Source organism: Gopherus flavomarginatus, chromosome 7 (assembly GCF_025201925.1).
Source record: "Gopherus flavomarginatus isolate rGopFla2 chromosome 7, rGopFla2.mat.asm, whole genome shotgun sequence".
In the NCBI taxonomy this organism is placed as follows: domain Eukaryota; kingdom Metazoa; phylum Chordata; order Testudines; family Testudinidae; genus Gopherus; species Gopherus flavomarginatus.
This window is the reverse complement of record NC_066623.1, coordinates 115,189,868-115,210,664: the sequence shown is the minus strand read 5'-3', so window position 1 is coordinate 115,210,664 and position 20,797 is coordinate 115,189,868. Positions and strand designations below refer to the sequence as shown.

The 20,797-nt window shown below is 65.2% G+C and overlaps 2 protein-coding genes across 4 annotated transcripts; one reads left to right on the top strand and one right to left on the bottom strand.

Annotated features, from left to right (window-relative positions):
* Nucleotides 1-137: 137 nt before the first annotated feature.
* LOC127056033 (von Willebrand factor C domain-containing protein 2-like) lies at nucleotides 138-4,389 on the bottom strand. Its single transcript, XM_050963674.1, has 4 exons — nucleotides 4,264-4,389; nucleotides 2,777-3,034; nucleotides 1,061-1,190; nucleotides 138-685 (listed from the first exon to the last, which is right to left on the bottom strand). Exons 1-4 carry the CDS (start codon nucleotides 4,387-4,389, stop codon nucleotides 501-503), a joined length of 699 nt encoding a protein of 232 aa, XP_050819631.1. The 3' UTR covers nucleotides 138-500.
* On the top strand, nucleotides 4,319-18,941 carry CCDC24 (coiled-coil domain containing 24). Of its 3 annotated transcripts, none has more exons than XM_050961210.1 (9): nucleotides 4,319-4,372; nucleotides 5,710-5,879; nucleotides 7,402-7,586; nucleotides 9,287-9,406; nucleotides 12,465-12,551; nucleotides 14,211-14,265; nucleotides 16,479-16,548; nucleotides 16,858-16,975; nucleotides 17,638-18,941. In XM_050961210.1, the coding sequence occupies exons 2-9, from the start codon at nucleotides 5,724-5,726 to the stop codon at nucleotides 18,074-18,076; spliced, it is 1,230 nt and encodes a 409-aa protein (XP_050817167.1). In that variant the 5' UTR covers nucleotides 4,319-4,372; nucleotides 5,710-5,723; the 3' UTR covers nucleotides 18,077-18,941. The 3 variants fall into 3 exon arrangements, with proteins under 3 accessions (XP_050817167.1, XP_050817166.1, XP_050817168.1); XM_050961209.1 differs by having other exon boundaries at nucleotides 4,332-4,377; XM_050961211.1 differs by lacking the exons at nucleotides 4,319-4,372; nucleotides 12,465-12,551 and having other exon boundaries at nucleotides 5,669-5,879.
* The last annotated feature ends 1,856 nt before the right edge of the window (nucleotides 18,942-20,797 follow it).

Here is a 20,797-nt window from a genome sequence, read left to right as displayed (position 1 = left end):
CCCAGACCCCATGGGGGCACTGCTCAGGAAGAGGCTGGGAGCCCACCTGGCAGGGTCTGTGGCAGGGATGGGTGGGTTTGCTGCCCACAAGGCTGGGGGGGGGGGGGACTCCAGAGGGAGCCTGGCCAGGGCTGAGGGAGCCTCCTGGTGCAGCCCAGCTGGGGGGCAATGGGGAAGAGCCTGGAATCCAGCCCTGGGGCTACGGTGGGACTCATGGTCCAGAGGAGACTAGTGGCATTGCTGGGAAGGGGTCAGTAGTGCAGCTGGGGGTGCTCTGTGGCCCAAGGGACCCAGTAGGAAGGGGGAGGGATGTTGCAGGGGAGGCTCTGTGGCCCAGCGAGAGGCGGGGGAAATGGTTTTGGGGAGGCATGGGGGCAGGGCTCGGTGGCCCAACAGGAGTGGGGGTGGGCTGCTGGGGGGGGTCTCTGCAGCCCAGCGGGAGGTGGGCAGGGTTTTGGGGGGAGGGAGGGCTCCGTGGCCCAGATTGGGCAGGGGAGTGCTCAGGAGTTGTGCCGGTCCAGCGGGTGGCAGTTACGGAGCAGTTCACACTTGGCCACTCGGTTGCCTTCCCAGTAGCCTATGTCCTGGCCATCGTGGCAGCGGCACTGGGTGCAGGGCTCCACCCAGACAGCCTCTCCAGCGGGGATGACGCGCATCTGGTTCCTGTCCACGTAGCAGTTGGGACCTGAGGGGGGGGGTGCGGGTCAGCAGTGGGCACAGCCAGGTGGCTCCTGGTACCACCAGGCCACTTGCCACGGGAGACTCCAGCCAGGCTACCCCAGCAGTGCAGAGCCTGGTGCCCCCAGGGGCCCTGTCCAGCCCCACCTCACCCAAGGCCATTCCCCAAACCTCAGGCTATGCCTTCCCCTCCCCATTACCTGGCATCCCCTCTCATTCTCTGCCCCACAGCTGAGCACCTCTCCTCTCCCCCACCCTTGCCCAGGGCCCCACAGTGACTGCACCTCTCCCTGCCTCTGGGGGGGGCTGCAAATGCCCCCACCCTGGGGCTGTTGCACCCCCATCTGCCTTCTCCTAATCAAAGCCCCTCCCCCATGCTCACCATCCTGGCATGTGGGGCAGCAGTGGCCCGTCTCGTAGACGGCGTTGACGCAGGGCGGGGGGGCGCAGTCGGCCACCAGGCAGCGAGCGATGCCATCTGGGTCACAGATGCACTGCTCACACTCGGAGGGCTGGGGACAAGGGGCCGTAGGTCAGAGGTGGGCTGGCCCCAGGGGAGCATCCTCCCCGCTCCCTCACTGGGGATACAGGTGCCCCCCACATGCCTGGCTCCCAGCACCCTCAGTGCCCCCCTTGGCCCCGCTCTGAAATCTGCCAGCCCTGTTCCCAGCTGGGCAGCCCAGTCGAGGGGGCACAAACCCACATGTGCTCTGGGATCCCTGGTCCCGCCTGTGCCACAGCTCGAGCAGCAAGAGTCAGGCCCCGTCCTAGCACCCACCCGTGGAGGGGTGATGGCCTGGGCCATGCAGCGATCCCACAAGGGGAGGTGGGACCCAAGATGGGAACGACCCCATGAGCCAGCCAGTTCCCCCACCCTGGGGCTGAATGAGAATCGGTGCCTGCCCCAGGGGAAGTCTCTGTTCCCCATTCTCCACGCTCCCGAGCCTGGGCTTTGGGAAGCCCCTGCTGGCAGCGCCCCGGCCCCAGCAGACCTGTAGTCAGAGCCCGCTGGGCCCAGAACCAAGGTGGTGGCTGGAGCTGCTCCGACTCCCAGGCCAGGCTGTTTCGGACGTGCCCTTTCGCACATTTTGGTGGCAGAGGAAATGTGGCAGCAGGAGGGGCCGTGCCCTGGGGCATACTGAGCCTGGAGGAGACGGGCACTGGCCATAGGAGCCTGGGGACACCTGGACACCAACCCCTCCCTGGCTCTGGCAGGCCCAAGGATCCCCCTGGCAGAAGCAGGCCAGCAGGGTCCTACCTCTCCTTGCTCCCGACAGGCCAGAGCAGGGCTGGGCCCTCGGCCAGGCCCCACCAGTGCCCCAGGAATGGGGATCGGACTGACTCAGCCCCAATATAATCCCCTGCACAGTCACATCAGTGCTGCTCCGCCAGCCCCGGCGCGTTGCACTGTCGGCTCCGGGATGGGGACACAGGCACAGACAGCTAGACCCAGCTCCCCCGCAACCCCAGAACAGAACCCAGAGGAGTCCTGGCTCTCAGCTGGACCCACCAGCCCTCCCTCTGACCCAGGACATGCTCTGGCGCTGCCCCTGGAGACAGCCCTGGCCCTTGGTGCCTTTTAACCAGCCCCTTGGCAATGGCACAAGCCTGCAGACCCTGGCCCCTGACTGCAGCAAATCCCCCTGCCCAGTGCCCATCCCTGCCCCCTCAGGGCAAGGGGCCTGTACCCAGCCCCACCCTGATGCCTGACACCCGCCTACTGCCACCTCCCAAGCAGGCCAGCACTGGCCAGCCCTGCACTCAGCCCACCCCTTCAGTGCCCCCCCAACCAGCCCTGCCCCCCCGATGCCCATCATCCACCCCTCAGCCCCGCTCAGTGCCCAGCCCCCACCCCGGCGCCACCATCTACCCCCCAGTGCCCAGCCCCCGGTCCCCTGCCCCACTCAGTGCCCACTCCCTAGTGCCCAGCCTCTCCCCCTCAGCCTGCTCAGAGCCCAGCATCCATCCCACACCCCTCTCAGTGCCCAGCCCCCGGTGCCCAACCCCCCGCTGTCCACCATCCACCCCCCAGTGCCCAGGCCCCCTCAGTGCCCAGGCCCGCTCAGTGCCCACCCCCGGCCAGCCCCGCTGGGCGCACCTGGAACCGCTGGCCCAGCCCGTAGACACGGCCGCGGTGCTCGCAGCCGACGCGCTCGCAGCGGGGGCAGCAGGCGGCAGGGTAGCGGCTCACGTGGATGCAAGCGGGCGGCAGGGCCGGGCAGGGGGCGCGGGCGCAGGCAGGGCCCCGGGCCGTGCACTCGCAGCGGCTGCAGGGCTCGCCCGGCGGCACGAACCGCTCGCCCGCCGAGTAGCGCCTGCCGCCCGCCTCGCAGGACGCCGCCGGGCCCGCCGCCGCCTGGCCGGGCAGCGCCGCCGCCAGCAGCAGCAGCAGCAGGGGCCGCATGGCTCCAGGGGCCGCTCCGCCGCGCCGCGCAGCGCCCCCCTCTCCGCGTGCGAGTCCCGCCGGCCGGGCGAGCGCCCACCGCGCCCCTCCCCGCTGCGAGCCCCGCCCCCTTCGCCCCCTCCCCGTACCCCCGTGTCCCTCCTCACTGCGAGCCCCGCCCCCTGCGCCCCCGTGTCCCTCCTCTGTCAGCCCCGCCCCCTGCGCCCCTCCCCGCTGCGAGCCCCGCCCCCTGCGCCCCCTCCCCGTACCCCCGTGTCCCTCCTCACTGCGAGCCCCGCCCCCTGCGCCCCCGTGTCCCTCCCCTCTGTCAGCCCCGCCCCCTGCGCCCCCTCCCCGTACCCCCGTGTCCCTCCCCCTGTACCTCCTCCCCTCTGCCAGCCCCGCCCCCTCCCCGTACCCTCGTGTCCCTCCCCGCTGCGAGCCCCGCCCCCTACGCCCCCCTGTCCCCCCGTGTCCCTCCGCTCTGCCAGCTCCGCCCCCCCTGCGCCCCCGTGTCCCTCCCCTCTGTCAGCCCCGCCCCCTGCGCCCCCTCCCCGTACCCCCGTGTCCCTCCCCCTGTACCTCCTCCCCTCTGCCAGCCCCGCCCCCTCCCCGTACCCCCGTGTCCCTCCTCACTGCGAGCCCCGCCCCCTGCGCCCCCGTGTCCCTCCCCTCTGTCAGCCCCGCCCCCTGCGCCCCCTCCCCGTACCCCCGTGTCCCTCCCCCTGTACCTCCTCCCCTCTGCCAGCCCCGCCCCCTCCCCGTACCCTCGTGTCCCTCCCCGCTGCGAGCCCCGCCCCCTCCCCTGTACCTCCTCCCCTCTGCCAGCCCCGCCCCCTCCCCTGTACCCTCGTGCCCCTCCCTGCTGCGAGCCCCGCCCCCTCCCCTGTACCTCCTCCCCTCTGTCAGCCCCGCCCCCTCCCCTGTACCCTCGTGTCCCTCCCCGCTGCGAGCCCCGCCCCCTACGCCCCCCTGTCCCCCCGTGTCCCTCCGCTCTGCCAGCTCCGCCCCCCCTGTGCCCCCGTGTCCCCTCCCCTTTCCAGCCCCGCCCCCTGCGCCCTCTGCGCCCCCTCCCCCAGCACCGCCGCTGCAGCGCGTGTCCCACTGGGGCGGAGCGGGGCTGGGCTCGGCTCCGCCCCCTGCGGGGGGCGGGGGGGCACGGGCACCGTGTGGTCGCTTCTCCTTTAAGGGGCCGAGCTGACGGAAGGGGGCGGGGCGTCTCTATGGAGACGGGGAGTTTTATCCTGGTAACGGGGGGCGAGGAGCGTCGGGCTGGAAGGGGCGGAGCCACCCTCCTCCCGGGCTGTGCGGGTTCGGTGGGGCTCCATGGGGCGGGGGGTAGATGGGGTGGCTGGGTTGTGGGGGGCGGGGGGTAGAAGGAGGCTTGGGGGCAATGAGGGTAGATGGGCTGGGGATGGGGGGTTAGGAGCAGTGAGTCGTAGATGGGGTGTGGGGGGGCAGATGGGATTTGGGGCAGTGGGGGGACAGACGGGGTGGAGGGCAGTGGGGTGGCAGACAGTGCGGGGCAGTGGGGGGCAGATGGGGTGTGGGGCTGTGGTATGGCAGACAGTGTGGGGCAGTGGGGGGGCAGATGGGGTGTGGGGCAGTGGGGGGGCAGACAGTGCAGGGCAGTGGGGGGACAGATGGGGTGGAGGGCAGTGGGGTGGCAGACAGTGTGGGGCAGTGGGGGGACAGATGGGGTGGAGGGCAGTGGGGTGGCAGACAGTGTGGGGCAGTGGGGGGCAGATGGGGTGTGGGGTTGTGGGATGGCAGACAGTGTGGGGCAGTGGGGGGCAGATGGGGTGTGGGGCTGTGGGATGGCAGACAGTGGGGCAGTGTGGGGCAGATGGGGTGGAGGGCAGTGGGGTGGCAGACAGTGTGGGGCAGTGGGGGGACGGACGGGGTGGAGGGCAGTGGGGTGGCAGACAGTGTGGGGCAGTGGGGGGACAGATGGGGTGGAGGGCAGTGGGGTGGCAGACAGTGTGGGGCAGTGGGGGGACGGACGGGGTGGAGGGCAGTGGGGTGGCAGACAGTGCGGGGCAGTGGGGGGACAGATGGGGTGGAGGGCAGTGGGGTGGCAGACAGTGTGGGGCAGTGGGGGGCAGATGGGGTGTGGGGCTGTGGTATGGCAGACAGTGTGGGGCAGTGGGGGGGCAGATGGGGTGTGGGGCAGTGGGGGGGCAGACAGTGCGGGGCAGTGGGGGGACAGATGGGGTGGAGGGCAGTGGGGTGGCAGACAGTGTGGGGCAGTGGGGGGACAGATGGGGTGGAGGGCAGTGGGGTGGCAGACAGTGTGGGGCAGTGGGGGGCAGATGGGGTGTGGGGTTGTGGGATGGCAGACAGTGTGGGGCAGTGGGGGGCAGATGGGGTGTGGGGCTGTGGGATGGCAGACAGTGGGGCAGTGTGGGGCAGATGGGGTGGAGGGCAGTGGGGTGGCAGACAGTGTGGGGCAGTGGGGGGACGGACGGGGTGGAGGGCAGTGGGGTGGCAGACAGTGGGGGGCAGATGGGGTGTGGGGCTGTGAGATGGTAGACAGGGTGGGGGCAGTGGGGGGACAGATGGAGTGGGGGCAGGTGGTGGGGCTCAGCCGAAGAACAGGGGCCTGCCTGCACTGAGCCAGCCTGACCCCCCTCTCCCCTCCCCTGCAGCGGGCACAGCCCCCATGTTCCCTGCCCCCGGCGGCCCTGGGGAGCCCTGGCAGCCGCTGCCCTCGCTCTGGAGGCTGGTGGAGGAGCAGGTGGTGCCCAGCGAGAAGCCCGAGGTGAAGAGCATCCTGGGGGCGGATGTGGTGGAGCGCAGCTTGGAGCTGCATGCGGAGGTGAGCCCCCTGTGCCAGCCCTGGGTCCGGCCCCCCGCTGCCCCCCGCCCAAGGAGCTGCCCTCATCCCACAGGAGCAGTTCATTTCCCTTGGGGTTTAGCCGCCCAGACCCAGCCCAGTGCCCCTCCTGGCTGGGTGCAGGCAGCTCCCCTGCTAGGGGGGAGGGTGTCCAGTGGGGCAAGGGGGCCTTGTGGGGCGAGGCAGGATCCTGGCATTGAACGGGCTGGGCTGGGATATCAGGGATGTGGCCTGAGGGCAGCCCTGCTGGGGGGGTGGGGATAGGACCTGCCCAAAGGAGAGCCAGGCCCGGGTTCTCCTGCAGCCTCCTGGTCTGGGCTTGGTCCTTCGCTTGCGCTGCTAACGGCCTCAGCAGATGTGGGTCCCCTCCCCCCGGTCCCCTGCAGAGGGGCCTCATCCCATGCCCAGGGCTGGGCTCAGCTGTTGCCCAGTGAGCTGTGTGGGGCTGTGCCGGGGGTGGGGGGTAGTCCTTTTCCCAGTGAGAGAAACATCATTCTTTGGCACTGTGAGTGGTGCCACCCTGGCCATGGGCCCCTCCTGCATTTCCTGTGGGGAGAGTCCGGCCCCGAACAGAAACGCCCGCCCTCAGGGAACATGGGTTGTTTGGGGGGAGGGGTGTTGCAGCGACTGTGCAGCCTTAACTCTGTGCTCCCCTCCCGGCCCCCACCAGGATGCTACCAGCACTCCCAGCGCCTGGCACACCCCAAGGGCCCCCACCCTCCTGCGCTTGCTGCCCCAGGCTGGGCCCCTGGGTGAAGGGATCCCACATAATCTCCCCCCATCCAGGGGTGTGTCTCCTTCACCCTCCTTCAGGCCCCGTGTTTGTTGTCAACTGCTGTGCCAGAGCCATGATGCCCTGGGGCAATGCCAGAGCTGTAGCCTGGCTCCTTTCACACGCTTCTCTGTGGGCCCTGAAACAGCCCTTCCTGCTCCCCCCTGCCCCTCACCCTGCCCCCCCCGACCTGCACTCCTTTCTACATGGCAATGGCCTCAGAACAGGGGCCTGCCCCTCCCCCTGGGGAATGATGCATGTCTGCATCCATCCCCCCCCATTGGGAAGCAAGGGGCCCCCTGACCCTTCTCCCGGGGGTGAGTCCCAGCCGGTTTCCCCCGGCTCCGGCACCGCCCTGTGATGCCTGGCTCACTCCTCACGCTCCTTGCTCAGGCTGCGGGACACTGGGGGAGAGTGGGGGGCAGCAGCTTCAGGCCTTTTCGGGAGCCCAAATGCTGCTGGCCTGTGCCCTCTGCCCCGACTGTGGAGTCACGGTGCCCTGGGGCTCCTGCCTGGGGATGGGGTTGGGGAGTGTCTGCATGTGTGTGTGGGGTGCATGTGGGAGGGGTGTCCTCATCCCTGCTGCCAGCCCGTGGGGGCCTGCCTGCCCCTCCCCCTCCATGCAGAGTCCCCCTTGGGCCATGGGGCCAGACCCGGTGCAATGCCATGGGGCTGAGGTGGGGCTCTGGGCTGCGTTCCCAGGTAATGCCTCTCCTGCCCCATGCTGTCTAGGTGGAGACCCTGGTGGAGCTGTGGCGGGAGGAGCGCTTGTCCTGCACTTGGCTGGAACAGTGCCCCCCGCAGGGGGCTGGGGGCTGGGCTCTCCTGACAGCCCCCCCGCACCTCAAGGAGTTGGTGAGACGGGAGCTCCGGCTGCTGCTCCTCAGCCTCCAGCAGAAGGCGTCCCAGGAGGGCAGGTACCCGGGCTGGGTGGGGTCCTGGGCACTGAGCCCCCATGGTCCTGCCACGAAGCCCCAGGATCGTGCCCTGCCCCTTGGTTGGGAACGGTGTCTGGGAGGAACCTTCAGTGCGCCAGACCCCCACCCTCCAGGGCCGGCACCACCACCTCTGAGACAGCTCTGGGCACCCCCCTTCTCCAGCGTGTGCCCCGAGATGCCCCTGGGGGAGCTTGGTGCAGGGACTGATGCACCCCCAGCGCCTGCAGCGGGGCCAGGCCAGGTGGGTTTATTGTCAGCGGGATGCAGCATGGCCGGCCCTGTGTCTGCCTGACCCCCAGGAGCCCCCGCCTCCTTCCTGCAGCCTCCCCCACCAGTCCTTTGGTCTGGGCTCAGTTTCCCTGCTGAGAGGTGAGGAATCCAGCTCCCTTGGGCCCCCCCCACCAGTCCTTTTTCATGGCCCATCCTGGCTCAGCCAGCTGCGCCATCCCTATCTCCATCTCCCAGTCTGCCTGTCCCCCTCCCCGCCCCGGTAACGCTGTATCATGGACTCACGTGTCATGCCCACTCTTGGCCCCGTGCTGTCTGTGGGGGATGCCCCTTTCAGTGCAACAGCCCTTCTTGGGGGTCCACTCTCTCTCAGGGTCAGGCCCCTCCAACTCCTGGAGCCGCACCTCTCTGAGCCTTAGCACGTCTGTCTCTGCCGTGGGCCCCCCCAGGGAGTCCCCTTGCTCTGGGCTCCCAGGGCCTCCACTCCCAGAGGGAATAATGCCCCCTCCCACCATTCTCTAGGCTGGAGGGACTGTCAGCCAGCGGAAAACAAGGGAGTTTATTGAGTATTGATCACAGCAGAGGAAACTCTCAGGGCCTCAGTCGGCATGGGGGGCACCTGGGGGTGTGGTTTACCTTTGTGCTGCCACTGCTGTGCTGTAGGGTCGGTGCCCTACATGGTGCTGCTGGAAGGCCCCATTGGGGTGGGGAGGCGAGGACCCACGCATGTGCAGCCGTCCCCCGCCCCCAGCTGGAATTCCTGGCTGCCTGGCAGGGCCGGGGGTGCAGGGCCTGTCTGCAGGGCTGCGCTCACGGCTGGCTGAGCCCTTCTCCCTGCCGGGGCTGGGCTTGCGGAAGAGCTGACGCAGCAGCCGCCCGGCTTAGCCGCTCTCTGGGCCAGCTGAGCTGCCCGCAGCGCTTCGAAGGGCTCTGGGGGCCGGACATGAGCCAGGGGCGGCCCAGTCCCCCGGCAGCGCTGGAGACTCTGCTTGGGCCATGGTGAGGGGTCACAGGGAGGGGGCTGGGGCAGAGCAGGGAGATGCCCTGGAACGGGCTGGGCACTGAAGACCCTACCAGGCAGCAGGGCGCCAGGTCCTTTCCATTGCTGCTGGTTTCCTGTGCCTGGGCTCGCTTTGTCCTCGCCCCTGGCTCTGCCAGTGCCCCTTGATCCTGATCCCCAGGCTGGGACTGTGCCCAGCATGAGCAGCGCTGGGTGTTCTGCCCTGGGCGATGTCTGGCCGGAGCCTGGGCTTCCTGCTCGGGGGCATCCCGAATGCCAGCTCTTCCTGCCCCCCTGGGCCTGCTCCTCATGGGCTGCCCAGCCATGGCTCCTGAGCCCCTCCAGCTGGTGTCCTGGGTCGTTTGGTGCCCTGGCTGATCTGGGCTCCCCAGCCGAACCCCCCAGGGTCCAGCTCAGGGCAGGGGGATCATGCCACGTCTCCTCACCACAGGGACACAGCCGGGGCCATCGCTAAGTACAGCCCCCATGTGGTCAGCTTTGCCCTGGGGCCGCATGCTGGAGGGGAGTGTGCAGGACAGGACAGGTCCCTGGCTGGGAGCTCCAGCACCAGGTGGGTCTGTGCCCGGGCATGGTGAGTGCTGTCTCTGCCCCTCAGCTGGACAGGTGGTCAACCCAGCTGGCCCCCATCCTGTGGTGTCTGGGCCCCTCAGTCACGCTCCGCCCTGGGAGCAGGGCTGGGCTCATCTCCAATGGACAGATGGGGACTGGGCCACCCACGAACTGATGCCCCCTGAGCAGCCCTCCCTCCTGTGGGTCAGCAGCAGGGCAGCACCCTCCTGCTCCGCACCATGAGCTGGGGCATGGGGGTGGCGATCAGAGGATGGGTGGTGCAGGCAGTGTGGGGCCAGCACGATGTATGTCAGGTCCTGGCTCCTGCACTGGAGCTCTCCTGAAGCTGGGCACCACGATGATGCCACCCGCCTGAGTGCTGCGCCCCAGTTGTCTCCACTGTCTGGTAACTCTGGAACCTAATGATGACAGGACGCTACAAACTGGTTCCTTCCAAACCCCCAGCTCCTGGTGCTCTGGTTACATTGGGAACATGTGCACATCTCCTGGCCCAAACTGCCCCGGACACCTCCCCAGGGACTCAAAGTCCTGCTATCCCCTTCCCGTCCTCCCACCCCTCTCTGCCAGCGACCGCCATCCAGCCTTGCACCAGAACTGAGCCTTTCTCTGCAGGCTTCCTAGGGGCTGACTGTGGGGCCCAGCCCAGGGCCTGGGTCTGTGAGCATGTGGAATGCCCCCGCCCCAGTTGGGTGGGATGAGATAGAGCTGCCAGCCCTGCCCCCACAGGAGGTTTTCATAGATTCATAGACTCTAGGACTGGAAGGGACCTCGAGAGGTCATCGAGTCCAGTCCCCTGCCCTCATGGTAGGACCAAATACTGTCTAGACCATCTCTGATAGACATTTATCTAACCTACTCTTAAATATCTCCAGAGATGGAGATTCCACAACCTCTCTAGGCAATTTATTCCAGTGTTTAACTACCCTGACAGTTAGGAACTTTTTCCTAATGTCCAACCTAAATCTCCCTTGCTGCAGTTTAAGCCCACTGCTTCTTGTTCTATCATTAGAGGCTAAGGTGAACAAGTTTTCTCCCTCCTCCTGATGACACCCTTTTAGATACCTGAAAACTGCTATCATGTCCCCTCTCAGTCTTCTCTTTTCCAAACTAAATAAACCCAATTCCTTCAGCCTTCCTTCATAGGTCATGTTCTCAAGACCTTTAATCATTCTTGTTGCTCTTCTCTGGACCCTCTCCACTTTCTCCACATCTTTCTTGAAATGGGCAGTGCCCAGAACTGGACACAATACTCCAGTCGAGGTCTGACCAGCGCAGAATAGAGCGGAAGAATGACTTCTGTCTTGTTTACAACACACCTGTTAATGCATCCCAGAATCATGTTTGCTTTTTTTGCAACAGTATCACACTGTTGACTCATATTTAGCTTGTGGTCCACTATGACCCCTAGATCTTTCTGCCATACTCCTTCCTAGACAGTCTCTTCCTATTCTGTATGTGTGAAACTGATTATTCCTTCCTAAGTGGAGCACTTTGCATTTGTCTTTATTGAACTTCATCCGGTTTACCGCAGACCATTTCTCCAATTTGTCCAGATCATTTTGAATTTTGACCCTGTCCTCCAAAGCAGTTGCAATCCCTCCCAGTTTGGTATCGTCTGCAAACTTAATAAGCGTACTTTCTATGCCAACATCTAAGTCGTTGATGAAGATATTGAACAGAGCCGGTCCCAAAACAGACCCCTGCGGAACCCCACTTCTTATACCTTTCCGGCAGGATTGGGAGCCATTAATAACTACTCTCTGAGTACGGTTATCCAGCCAGTTGTGCACCCACCTTATAGTAGCCCCATCTAAATAGTATTTGCCTAGTTTATCGATAAGGATATCATGCGAGACTGTATCAAATGCCTTACTGAAGTCTAGGTATACCACATCCACTGCTTCTCTGTTATCCACAAGACTCGTTATCCTATTAAAGAAAGCTATCAGATTGGTTTGACACGATTTGTTCTTTACAAATCCATGCTGGCTATTCCCTATCACCATACCACCTTCCAAGTGTTTGCAGATGATTTCTTTAATTACTTGCTCCATTATCTTCCCTGGCACAGAAGTTAAACTAACTGGTCTGTAGTTTCCTGGGTTGTTTTTATTTCCCTTTTCATAGATGGGCACTATATTTGCCCTTTTCCAGTCTTCTGGAATCTCTCCCGTCTCCCATGACTTTCCAAAGATAATAGCTAGGGGCTCAGATACCTCCTCTATTAACTCCTTGAGTATTCTAGGATGCATTTCATCAGGCCCTGGTGACTTGCAGGCATCTAACTTTTCTAAGTGATTTTTAACTTGCTCTTTTTTTATTTTACCTTCTAAACCTACCCTCTTCCCATAAGCATTCACTATGTTAGACATTCCTTCAGACTTCTCGGTGAAGACCTAAACAAAGAAGTCATTAAGCATCTCTGCCATTTCCAAGTTTCCTGTTACTGTTTCTCCCTCCTCACTGAGGAGTGGGCCTATCCTGTCCTTGGTCTTCCTTTTGCTTCTAATGTATTGATAAAAAGTCATCTTGTTTCCCTTTATTCCCATAGCTAGTTTGAGCTCATTTTGTGCCTTTGCCTTTCTAATCTTGCCCCTGCATTCCTGTGTTGTTTGCCTATATTCATCCTTTGTAATCTGATCTAGTTTCCATTTTTTATATGACTCCTTTTTATTTTGTAGGTCATGCAAGATCTCGTGGTTAAGCCAAGGTGGTCTTTTGCCACCTTTTCTATCTTTCCTACCCATCGGAATAGTTTGCTTTTGGGCCCTTAATAGTGTCACTTTGAAAAACTGCCAACTCTCCTCAGTTGTTTTTCCCCTCAGTCTTGATTCCCATGGGACCTTACCTATCAGCTCTCTGAGCTTACCAAAATCCGCCTTCCTGAAATCCATTGTCTCTATTTTGCTGTTCTCCCTTCTACCCTTCCTTAGAATTGCAAACTCTATGATTTCATGATCCCTTTCACCCCCCAATGGTTCTGGGAAAGGGCCCCCCCCAACATGGTTCCCTGACAAACTCTGTCTGCTCTGCCCTAGCCCAGGCCCCAGCCTCGTCCACTGCCTGGAGCCCCTCAAGGACAAGCTGAGCATCTCCCACATCCACCAGGCGCAGGCCCATCTCCGGTAGGTGAGCTGGGCTGGCAGAGACCATCCGCCCCACCGCAGCCCAGGGCTGCCTGCGGGCAGCCAGGGAGAGGCCCAGCGGCTGGGCCTGGGAACAGAGGGGGACTGGAGCAAGTGCCTCAGCATGGCACAGGGAGGGGTGGGTTGGAGCAGGGGGCCGTGCCAGGGCTCAGAGCGATGCCCCCAGTGCCGCAGCTCTGCCCTTCTAGCCCAGCACCACTGTGGCCTTGCTCTGGGCTCTGCACCAGAAAATCTCCCAGCTTCGTCCCCTCATGGCTGCGCCCTGCCACAGTCTCCTGGCAAGAGCCAAGTGCTAACGCCCCAGCTGAGGGTCCGGACTGAGGGGCACTGCAGAGCTGTGGGAGGAGCCCAGGGCTGGGATACTGGGGGCTGCGGGTTGGGAGTGAGGGGCACCGGCAGAGCTGTGTATGGGGAGCCCAGGGCTGGGATTGCAGGGGCTGTGGGTTGGGACTGAGGGGCACTGCAGAGCTGGGGGTGGGGAGACCCCAGGGCTGGGATAACAGGGGCTGTGGGTCAGGACTGAGGGGCACTGCCCCAGCGCCCTCCGGCTGGCTTCCCTGGCAGGGCTGCTGCTGCGTCCAGTGTGCAGAGGCTGGTAGACGGGTCTGGGGCCCGCGGCTTGGGGAGAACAAAGGGTGGATTGTGGGGAATGAGGACCCGAAGGGCCAGAGGGGAAGCAGGTCCTGTGGGCTGTCTGGGCTGCCCTGCCCCCTTGCTGCTGGCCCCTGTGTGCTGCCAGCTGGTGGGCAGCCAGGCCTCCTAGAGGGGAAGGGCACTTGGGGGGCAATGGCCGTTCCACCCCTGCAAGACCCAGCGGGCTGCCCAGGTGAAGGCCGCGGCCTGGTGTGCCCAGGGGACTTGTGCAGGGGGAGTCTTCCTGCTCCCAGGCAGCCTGGGTGGGGCCGGTGCCCCCTGCTCATCCTGCCATCCCAGGAGTGCTTGGTGGGAGGGGCTGTGCACAGAAAGGGGCCCTGCCCACTGCGCTGCTCCTGGCCTGGCCCAGGGCTGAGGGGCACAGTGCTGGGGGATCCAGGGCTGTGGGGGGCAGCGTGGGCTGGGGGGGGCCCAGGGCTAGGGGGTCCAGCGTGGGCTGGGGGGCCGGGCTCTGTCCCTGGCTCTGCCGTTAGCTCCCTGGGTGCCTTCCTTCCCTGCTCTGTGCCTGTCCTCAGCGGCAGGGTCGTGATGGTTCCCAGCCCCGGGACGGGGAGGCCGTGAGCACTGGGGGTTACCCGTCCCTAGCCTCCAGGCGCCCCCTAGGGCCCAGCCCCTCCTCCTCCAGACATGGACTCCCAGCCCGGGAGTTTGGTCCTCTGTCTGCTCTCCTGACCCTAAGGGCAGGGCCAACCTCGGTGCCCCACACAGCTCCAGGACTGGGGTTCCCTGGGAGGCAGGTTAACCCTGGCATCTGGTGAGACAAGGGCCTACTGCCCGGTGCTGTGAGGGGGCTGGCCGTCAGCGTAGTCACTCCCTTATTTCCCATCCCCATCTCATACTGGTGCAGCATCCCAGGGAAACTGAGGCACACCCCATGTTAGCAGAAGAGAGTAAACTAGTAAAACTCCCATGCCCCATTCCCAGGTTAATACTCCCTAGTCCCTTCTCCATGATACCTGCCTAACCCACCTGTCTCTTCTGCAGGGCCCTGCTGGAGGAGGAGTGCCATGCCCTGGAGAGACACATCTGCCACCTCCAGGTAGGACCCTGGATGGTGGGATCAGCAGGGGCACCGGCCCTGCCTTGGGCTGCCTGGGAGCAGAGAGTCACCCCCCAGCCACCCTGCACACCTCACCAGGCGGGAGGCTGTCCCTGGTCACGCCAGGCCATGGCCACCACCAGGGGAGCCTGCTGGGCCCTGCAGAGATGGACTTTCCCTGCCCCCCGGGGCTTGTGTGTGCAGTGGGAGGGCTGCTAGCAGGAGCAGTGGGATCGCCTGGCCGTGAGCCCTGACCCTGCCAAGGGAGCCCTGCGGGGAAAGGGGGAGTGTCCCCATTCTAAGGGTCGGGAGCTGAGCCCTGGGCCGTGCCCTCAGCCTAGACGTCTCAGCCCTGCCCTTGGCAGCTCCTCTCCTCCCCTCCGTGAGGCGCTGGTTGTGAGGTCCTGCAGGTTTCGTCTGTTAGAACAAGGGGCCCCCTGGCAGGAGCTTGGGGGATCGTGGCCTTTCCAGGCCTCTCCAGCTGGCCATGCCAAGACCGCCTTGGGCAGGCCCTGGCTCACAGCCCTTCCTGGGCGTGCCGCTCTTCTCCCATGGGCACTGGACAGAGGACAGTGGGTCACGCACCAGGGCCCGTTGCTCTTGGAGGGTCCTGTGCACACCGCTACTGACGCGGCCGGGCTGGGCAAGTGGCCCCAGGGGCCTAGCTGCCCGCACACCGCTCCCAAAAGCTGGAGGGTGCTGCTGTGGGTCGATGACTTCTCCCATCTGGCTGAGGGCCGGCCCCAGGCCTCGGCCAGCTCCCATCCCCTCCTGGCTGCAGGCGGGAGCTGGAGAGACGCTCCAGGGCAGTGGGCAGGGCGGGTGGGTCCAGCTCCCAGCACCTCCCGGAGCAGGGCAGGCTCCTACCAGCTTGGGGCAGTGGGGGGAAGGGTCTGCAGAAGGGTCCGTGCTGCGCGCTGGGGGTCGCTGTGCTGGCATCGCAGGGCACCAAGACCCGGCGGCACCTGGTGTCCCAGCATGTCCTGCGGGCACTTGGCTAGTATCTTTAGGCCGTGGGTGGGTGGCACCTGGGTGGTGCTGTTGGATTGGCCTGGGCTGGTGCAGGCTAGGGGGGAAGGGGGGTCTCTCGCAGGGTCCCTGAAGGTGCAGTGGCTGGCACCTGCCATCGCTGCCCCCTGGAGTGGCTGAGGGGTGGGCCGAGCTGAGATGGCGGGAGGTGGGGGGTCTCTGGGGCCTTCGCACCAGCTGCGCTGAGAGAGGGGCCAGCTTCTTGCAGATCTCCGCAGGCCCGGATCCTGGGCCTGCCAGCCCCGCAGGGCACAGCCATGGCCCCTGGCACTGCGAGAGCTGTAATGGGCAGGGGCTGGGAGATCCCCGGGTGTCTGGACCAGCACAGGGGGTGGGCCCAGTCCTGGGCAGCCCTCCCTAACAGCAGCTCTCAGAGCAGTCCCTGAAGGAGGGATAGGGGGGCAGCATAGGCTACTGGGTAGAGTGTGTGGCGGGGTGCGGCTGGGAGCCAGGACTCCTGGGCTCTCTCCCCGGCTCTGGGGGAGGAGGGGAGTCTGGTGGGGTTAGAGCAGGGGGGGCTGGGAGCCAGGACTCCTGGGTTCTCTCCCCAGCTCTTGGGGAGGAGTGGAGTCTGGTGGGGTTAGAGCAGGGGGGGATGGGAGCCAGGACTCCTGGGTTCTCTCCCTGGCACTGGGAGGGGAGTAGAGTCTGGTGGGTTAGAGCAGGGGAGGGGTTGGGAGCTAGGACTCCTGGGTTCTCTCCAGGCTCTGGGAGGGGAGTGGGGGCTGGGGGGTTAGAGCAGGGGAGGGGTTGGGAGCTAGGACTCCTGGTTTCTCTCCCCGGAGGGCTGGTGGTTGGGGGGGCGGGGGAGGGGCTGGGAGCCAGGACTCCTGGGTTCTGTGCTGGGAAGGGGATTGTGGCCAAGTGAAGTGGCAGCGCCCTCTGCTGGGGGCTGGCGGCCTCGGCCGCTGCACGGTTGGGCTCTGGGTTTCCCAGTCCAGCATATGCTGGTGGAATATTTCACGGGGCCTTTTCCGGGCAGTGCCATGGCGATGGGCCAGGGACAGTCCGGCCCCCTGGAGGCGCTGAGTTGCAGGCACTCCTGTCCTGGGACGGGTGTCCATCAGTGGGGATGGCAGGGGCCCCTGCCCTGCACGGAGAGACCCTACAATAACAAACATCCCCACCCCCACCCCGGGGGCAGTGGGGCAGGCCAAGCTCTGACTCTCTCCCCCTCTCCCCAGTGCTGCCTGGAGGAGGAACACCGGGCCGCCGTGGGGCCAGTGCAGCCGGCACAGGAGCCAACGATGGCTGGTAAGGGACCCGCCTGACCTCTCCCGGGATGGCCCGTGCGGGGAGCACACAGCCAGTGCCCGGGCCCAGCCTCCCCGCCACGGTCGGGCTCCAGCGCCACATCCCCAGCATGGAGATGCAGCTGGCTCTGGGGAGGGGTGCGGGGGTGTTTAACAGCCACACTGGAACAATGCCCATAGTGCAAGGCAGCCAGGAGCTGGCTGAGCTGGTGGCACTGAGGGAGGTGAGCTCATGCTGCACCCCCCAGGCAGTGCTTGGGGCAGGCCAGTGAGGGGTTCTGCCTCTCACCGGCGTGTCCCTTCCGTGCAGAGCTGCAGGAGCAGAGACGAGCCATGAAGCGGGACCTGCAGCTGGGTCAGTTGGACCCCAGGACTGGCCTCTCCCAGGAGGTCCAGTGCCCTGAGCCTGCAGCCCCCCAACAGCCCAGGTAACCCCCTTTGAAGAAATTGCCCAGAAATTGCATACCAGCAAATACAAGCACCTCAGGCTGGGGATTGAGGGGCACTGGCAGGGCTGTGCATATGGGGTGGAGAGGGGGCCCAGGGATGGGATGGGGTGGGCTGTGGGTCAGTTCGAGGGGCACCGGCAGGGCTACAGGGACCCCAAGGGGCAGTGGGTTGGAGTGAGGGGCACTGGCAGGGCTGCAGAGGGCAGGCTGGGACCCCTGGGGGCAGCGGGTTGGAGTGAGGGGAGCAGGCTGGGACCCCTGGGGGGCAGTGGGGAGGAGTGAGGGGAGCAGGCTGGGACCCCAGAGGGCTCTGGGTTGGAGGGGAGCAGGCTGGGACCCTGGGGGCAGCGGGTCCGAGTGAGGGGAGCAGGCTGGGATCCAAGAGGGCTCCGGGTCGGAGTGAGGGGAGCAGCCTGGGACCCCAGAGGGCTCTGGAGAGGAGTGCTGGTTGCAGGGAGGCCCATTGCTGGATTATCGCAGGGCCTCGGCCTGTCACAGCAGGCTGGGGTGGTGGGCTCGGAGTAGGTCCCGGCTCAGCCCTGCTCCCAGAGCTTTAGCCCGTGTCAGGTGTGGGGGGCGGGGTGGAAGGTGATCCGTCCCACCTGTGCTCTGCTGATGGCACTGTCTCCCTGGCTCTGCAGCTGCCCTGTGGGTGTGAGGAGCCCTGCACCAGTCTGCGTGTCCCCCCGCCTGGCACCGGCTGCTCCGTCCCTGTCGGGCCGCAGAGAACCAGCACCGCGAGCCCTGGGCAGTGTGCAGGGCCGAGTGCCCCCTGCCGTGTGCATCTGCTCTCTGGGTGGCCTGTCTGGGCAGCTCCATGGAGGGGCTGCGACCCCTGGCTGGGCCCATGGCCAAGGCCAGATGGACAGTGATGCTGAGCACCAGGACCTGGCCACACCTTCACCCCGGGGATCTGGGGTCCCTCCTGCAAGCCCAGCCTGCAGCTACCTGGTGCCCCTGCCAGCAGCACCAGCGCCCAGCCTGGCCTTCCTCCCCTCGCCACCCCCAGAGCAGCGCCCGCCCCTGCGTCCCCTCTCTGGCCACCGCCTGAGGCTGCTGGGCTGCCCGGCGCCCAGCTAGTGCAGGGAGCCTCGCCCCGTCCGCCCTGGGGCCTGGGGAGGGGAGCCCGGGGCAGCCTGGCATGGGGAGGGGGTCCTGTCCCAGCTCCAGCACTAGTTCCTGCCCTGCTGGGTCCCTCTGTCCCCAGCTCGGCCTTGCTCTGCCCTGGAGGCAACCCACCTGCCGGGGCATCTTGTGGGGCAGATCCTGAGCTGAGCACTGGGCCTGGCCTGCAATGCCCCCTCCTGGATGCCCCCTGCCATGGTGCATGGGGAGCTGTGCACTGGCCTAGTGGTCAGGTGGGGGAGGGGCACAGGTACCATGTGCCCAGGGGGTAGGGGGCAGGAGGCTGCCTGGGGCCTGGGCACTTCTCAGTGCTCCTGCCTCTGGGGGGATGGGCCCTTGTAGCTGGAGGCAGGTGCTGGGTCTCCTGACCCCAGGCTGGCACCGTGTCCTCTCTGCGGGGCCCCCTGCTCTCACCCACCCTGGGCAGGACCCACACAGCTTGCCCCCCTCCCCCCCCCCAGCCTGAGGCTAGGAGCTGGGACCTGCTGTGGGCCTGCCGGGTGCCTCTGCCCAGCGCCAGCGAGTTGCAAGGCCAGGTGTTGGAGCAGGGCCTGGTGGCTGGGATTGGGGCCTGAGGACCCATCGAGCTCCTGGGTGCCCAGGGCCAGGCCTGGGTGGGCAGTGCCATGGGGGCAGGGTACCAGGGTCTCTCAGGCTTGCCTCTCCCCCAAAGAAAGGCAGCTAGCACACGGACGCAGGAATATAAATTTCATTAAAATCTATCAGACTTTAAAACTCTACACGGGGCGGCGGCGCGGCCCAGCCCCAGCACCGTATCGCTACCCATTAGACGGGAAGAGGAGCGTGGACATCACTGGCACACGGGGCAGGGCACAGGATCCATGCAGGAAGAAGTGCAGGCAGGGAAAGGTGCCGACGGGGCTCCGCAGGGCCCCCCAGTGTTGGCACGTTCCCCAGCCGCTGCCTTGGTGATAGGAGTGGGGCCGGCTCCGCTGCCCGTGGCCCCTGCCCCTGGGGACGTGGGTAAGTCCCACCAAACTCGCTTTGATGGTGGCATGAGCAGCCCCATGGCACCGCATGCCCCCTGCCCTGCCTGTGAGGCTTGGCTTTGATCGGTGCCCTGGCATGGAGGTGGCGAGGCCGTGCCTGGCCCAGGTGGGCGCTAGGCTCCTGGCTGGAGGGAGGTGCCCAAAGGAGTGTATCTGCCCCCCCCCTTGGGCCAGGCCCAAAGTGGGGGTTGAGGGCAGGGCCCAGCAGCTCCCTGGCCCTGCTGGGAGCTGGTCCCTCCCCACGCCTGTCTGAGCCCGCCCAGCCCCATGCTGTGGGCACCGTCTGGAGGGGGCTGCAGGCAGTGATCTGGGGAGCACCCCCTCCCCGCTGCAGCCCCTCCTCTATTAATATGCATCAGATGCAGAGGAAAGCGCCTGTCAGGGGCAATCGCCCCTCCCCCCCCGACTTAGTGCTTCTGGCCCCAGGGGCCTCGTGTGCAATTTAGCAGCAGGCTGGGGCGCTGCCCCTCCCCACCATGGGGGCTGTGGGGCCCAGGGTGAGTCCAGCTGGGCCAAGCAATCCCTTTCACGGTCAGGGGCTGGACTTGGCCCCTCGTGCCATAAAGTGCTTCCCCTCCCCGGGGCAGAGCCATGAGGGTGCAGGGCCACCCCCCAACCCCATGCCCAGCCCCATGCTCAGCCACACCAGCAGGGAGCAGACAAGGCCGTGGGTCCTGCTAGCTCTGTGAAGCCCGTCAGGCAGGGCTGAGCAAATGGAGATTCCCCCACCCTCGTGCCAGCCATAGGCTAGGAGTTGGGGCCTGCAGCGACTGGCTGATGGCACAGGCACCTGGCTGGCACTGGCATACGAACCCAGCCAGCTACCTGAAGGGGGGTCCAATGAGGGTGGATCTAGACTGTTCTCAGTGGTGGCAGATGACAGAACAAGGAGTAATGGTCTCAGGTTGCAGTGAGGGAGGTTTAGGTTGGATATTAGGAAAACCCTTTTTCACTAGGAGGGTGGTGAAGCACTGGAATGGGTTCCCTAGGGAGGTGGTGGAATCTCCTTCCTTAGAGGTTTTTAAGGCCCGGCTTGACAAAGCCCTGGCTGGGATGATTTAGTGGGTGTTGGTCCTGCTTTGAGCAGGGGGTTGGACTAGATACCTCCTGAGGTCCCTTCCAGCCCTGATAGTCTATGATTCTATGACGCCCAGCTGCAGCCCCTCCATGGGTTACATCACGGTTGGGGGCTGGGGGGGGGGTTGCACTGGGCACACTCTCCTCACAGCATGTCAGGGACATGGCCAGGTCTGGCCCTGCACCCCCAGGCAATGTGCATCAGAGAGAGCTGGATGAGGGTGTATGGGTGTGTGTACACGCATGTGCCTGGGCTGTGTGCGCATGTGCATGTGTGTCTGCATGTTTGCTGTGCATGTCTGGGCTGTGCATGTCTGTGCATGGGCTGTGTGTGTCTGGGGGGGTGGGGCTGTGCCGTGCCCTAGGAGTGTGCTCTGTGTGTGCTGCAAGTGTGCTCTGTGCCATGTGTGTCTGCACGTGTGCTGTGCATGTCTGGGCCATGCATGTCTGTGCACGTGCCGTGTGTCTCGTGGGGGGGGGGCTGTGCCCTAGGAGTGTGCTCTGTGTGTGCTCTGTGCCATGTGTGTCTGCACGTGTGCTGTGCATGTCTGGGCCATGCATGTCTGCGCATGTGCCATATGTGTATGGC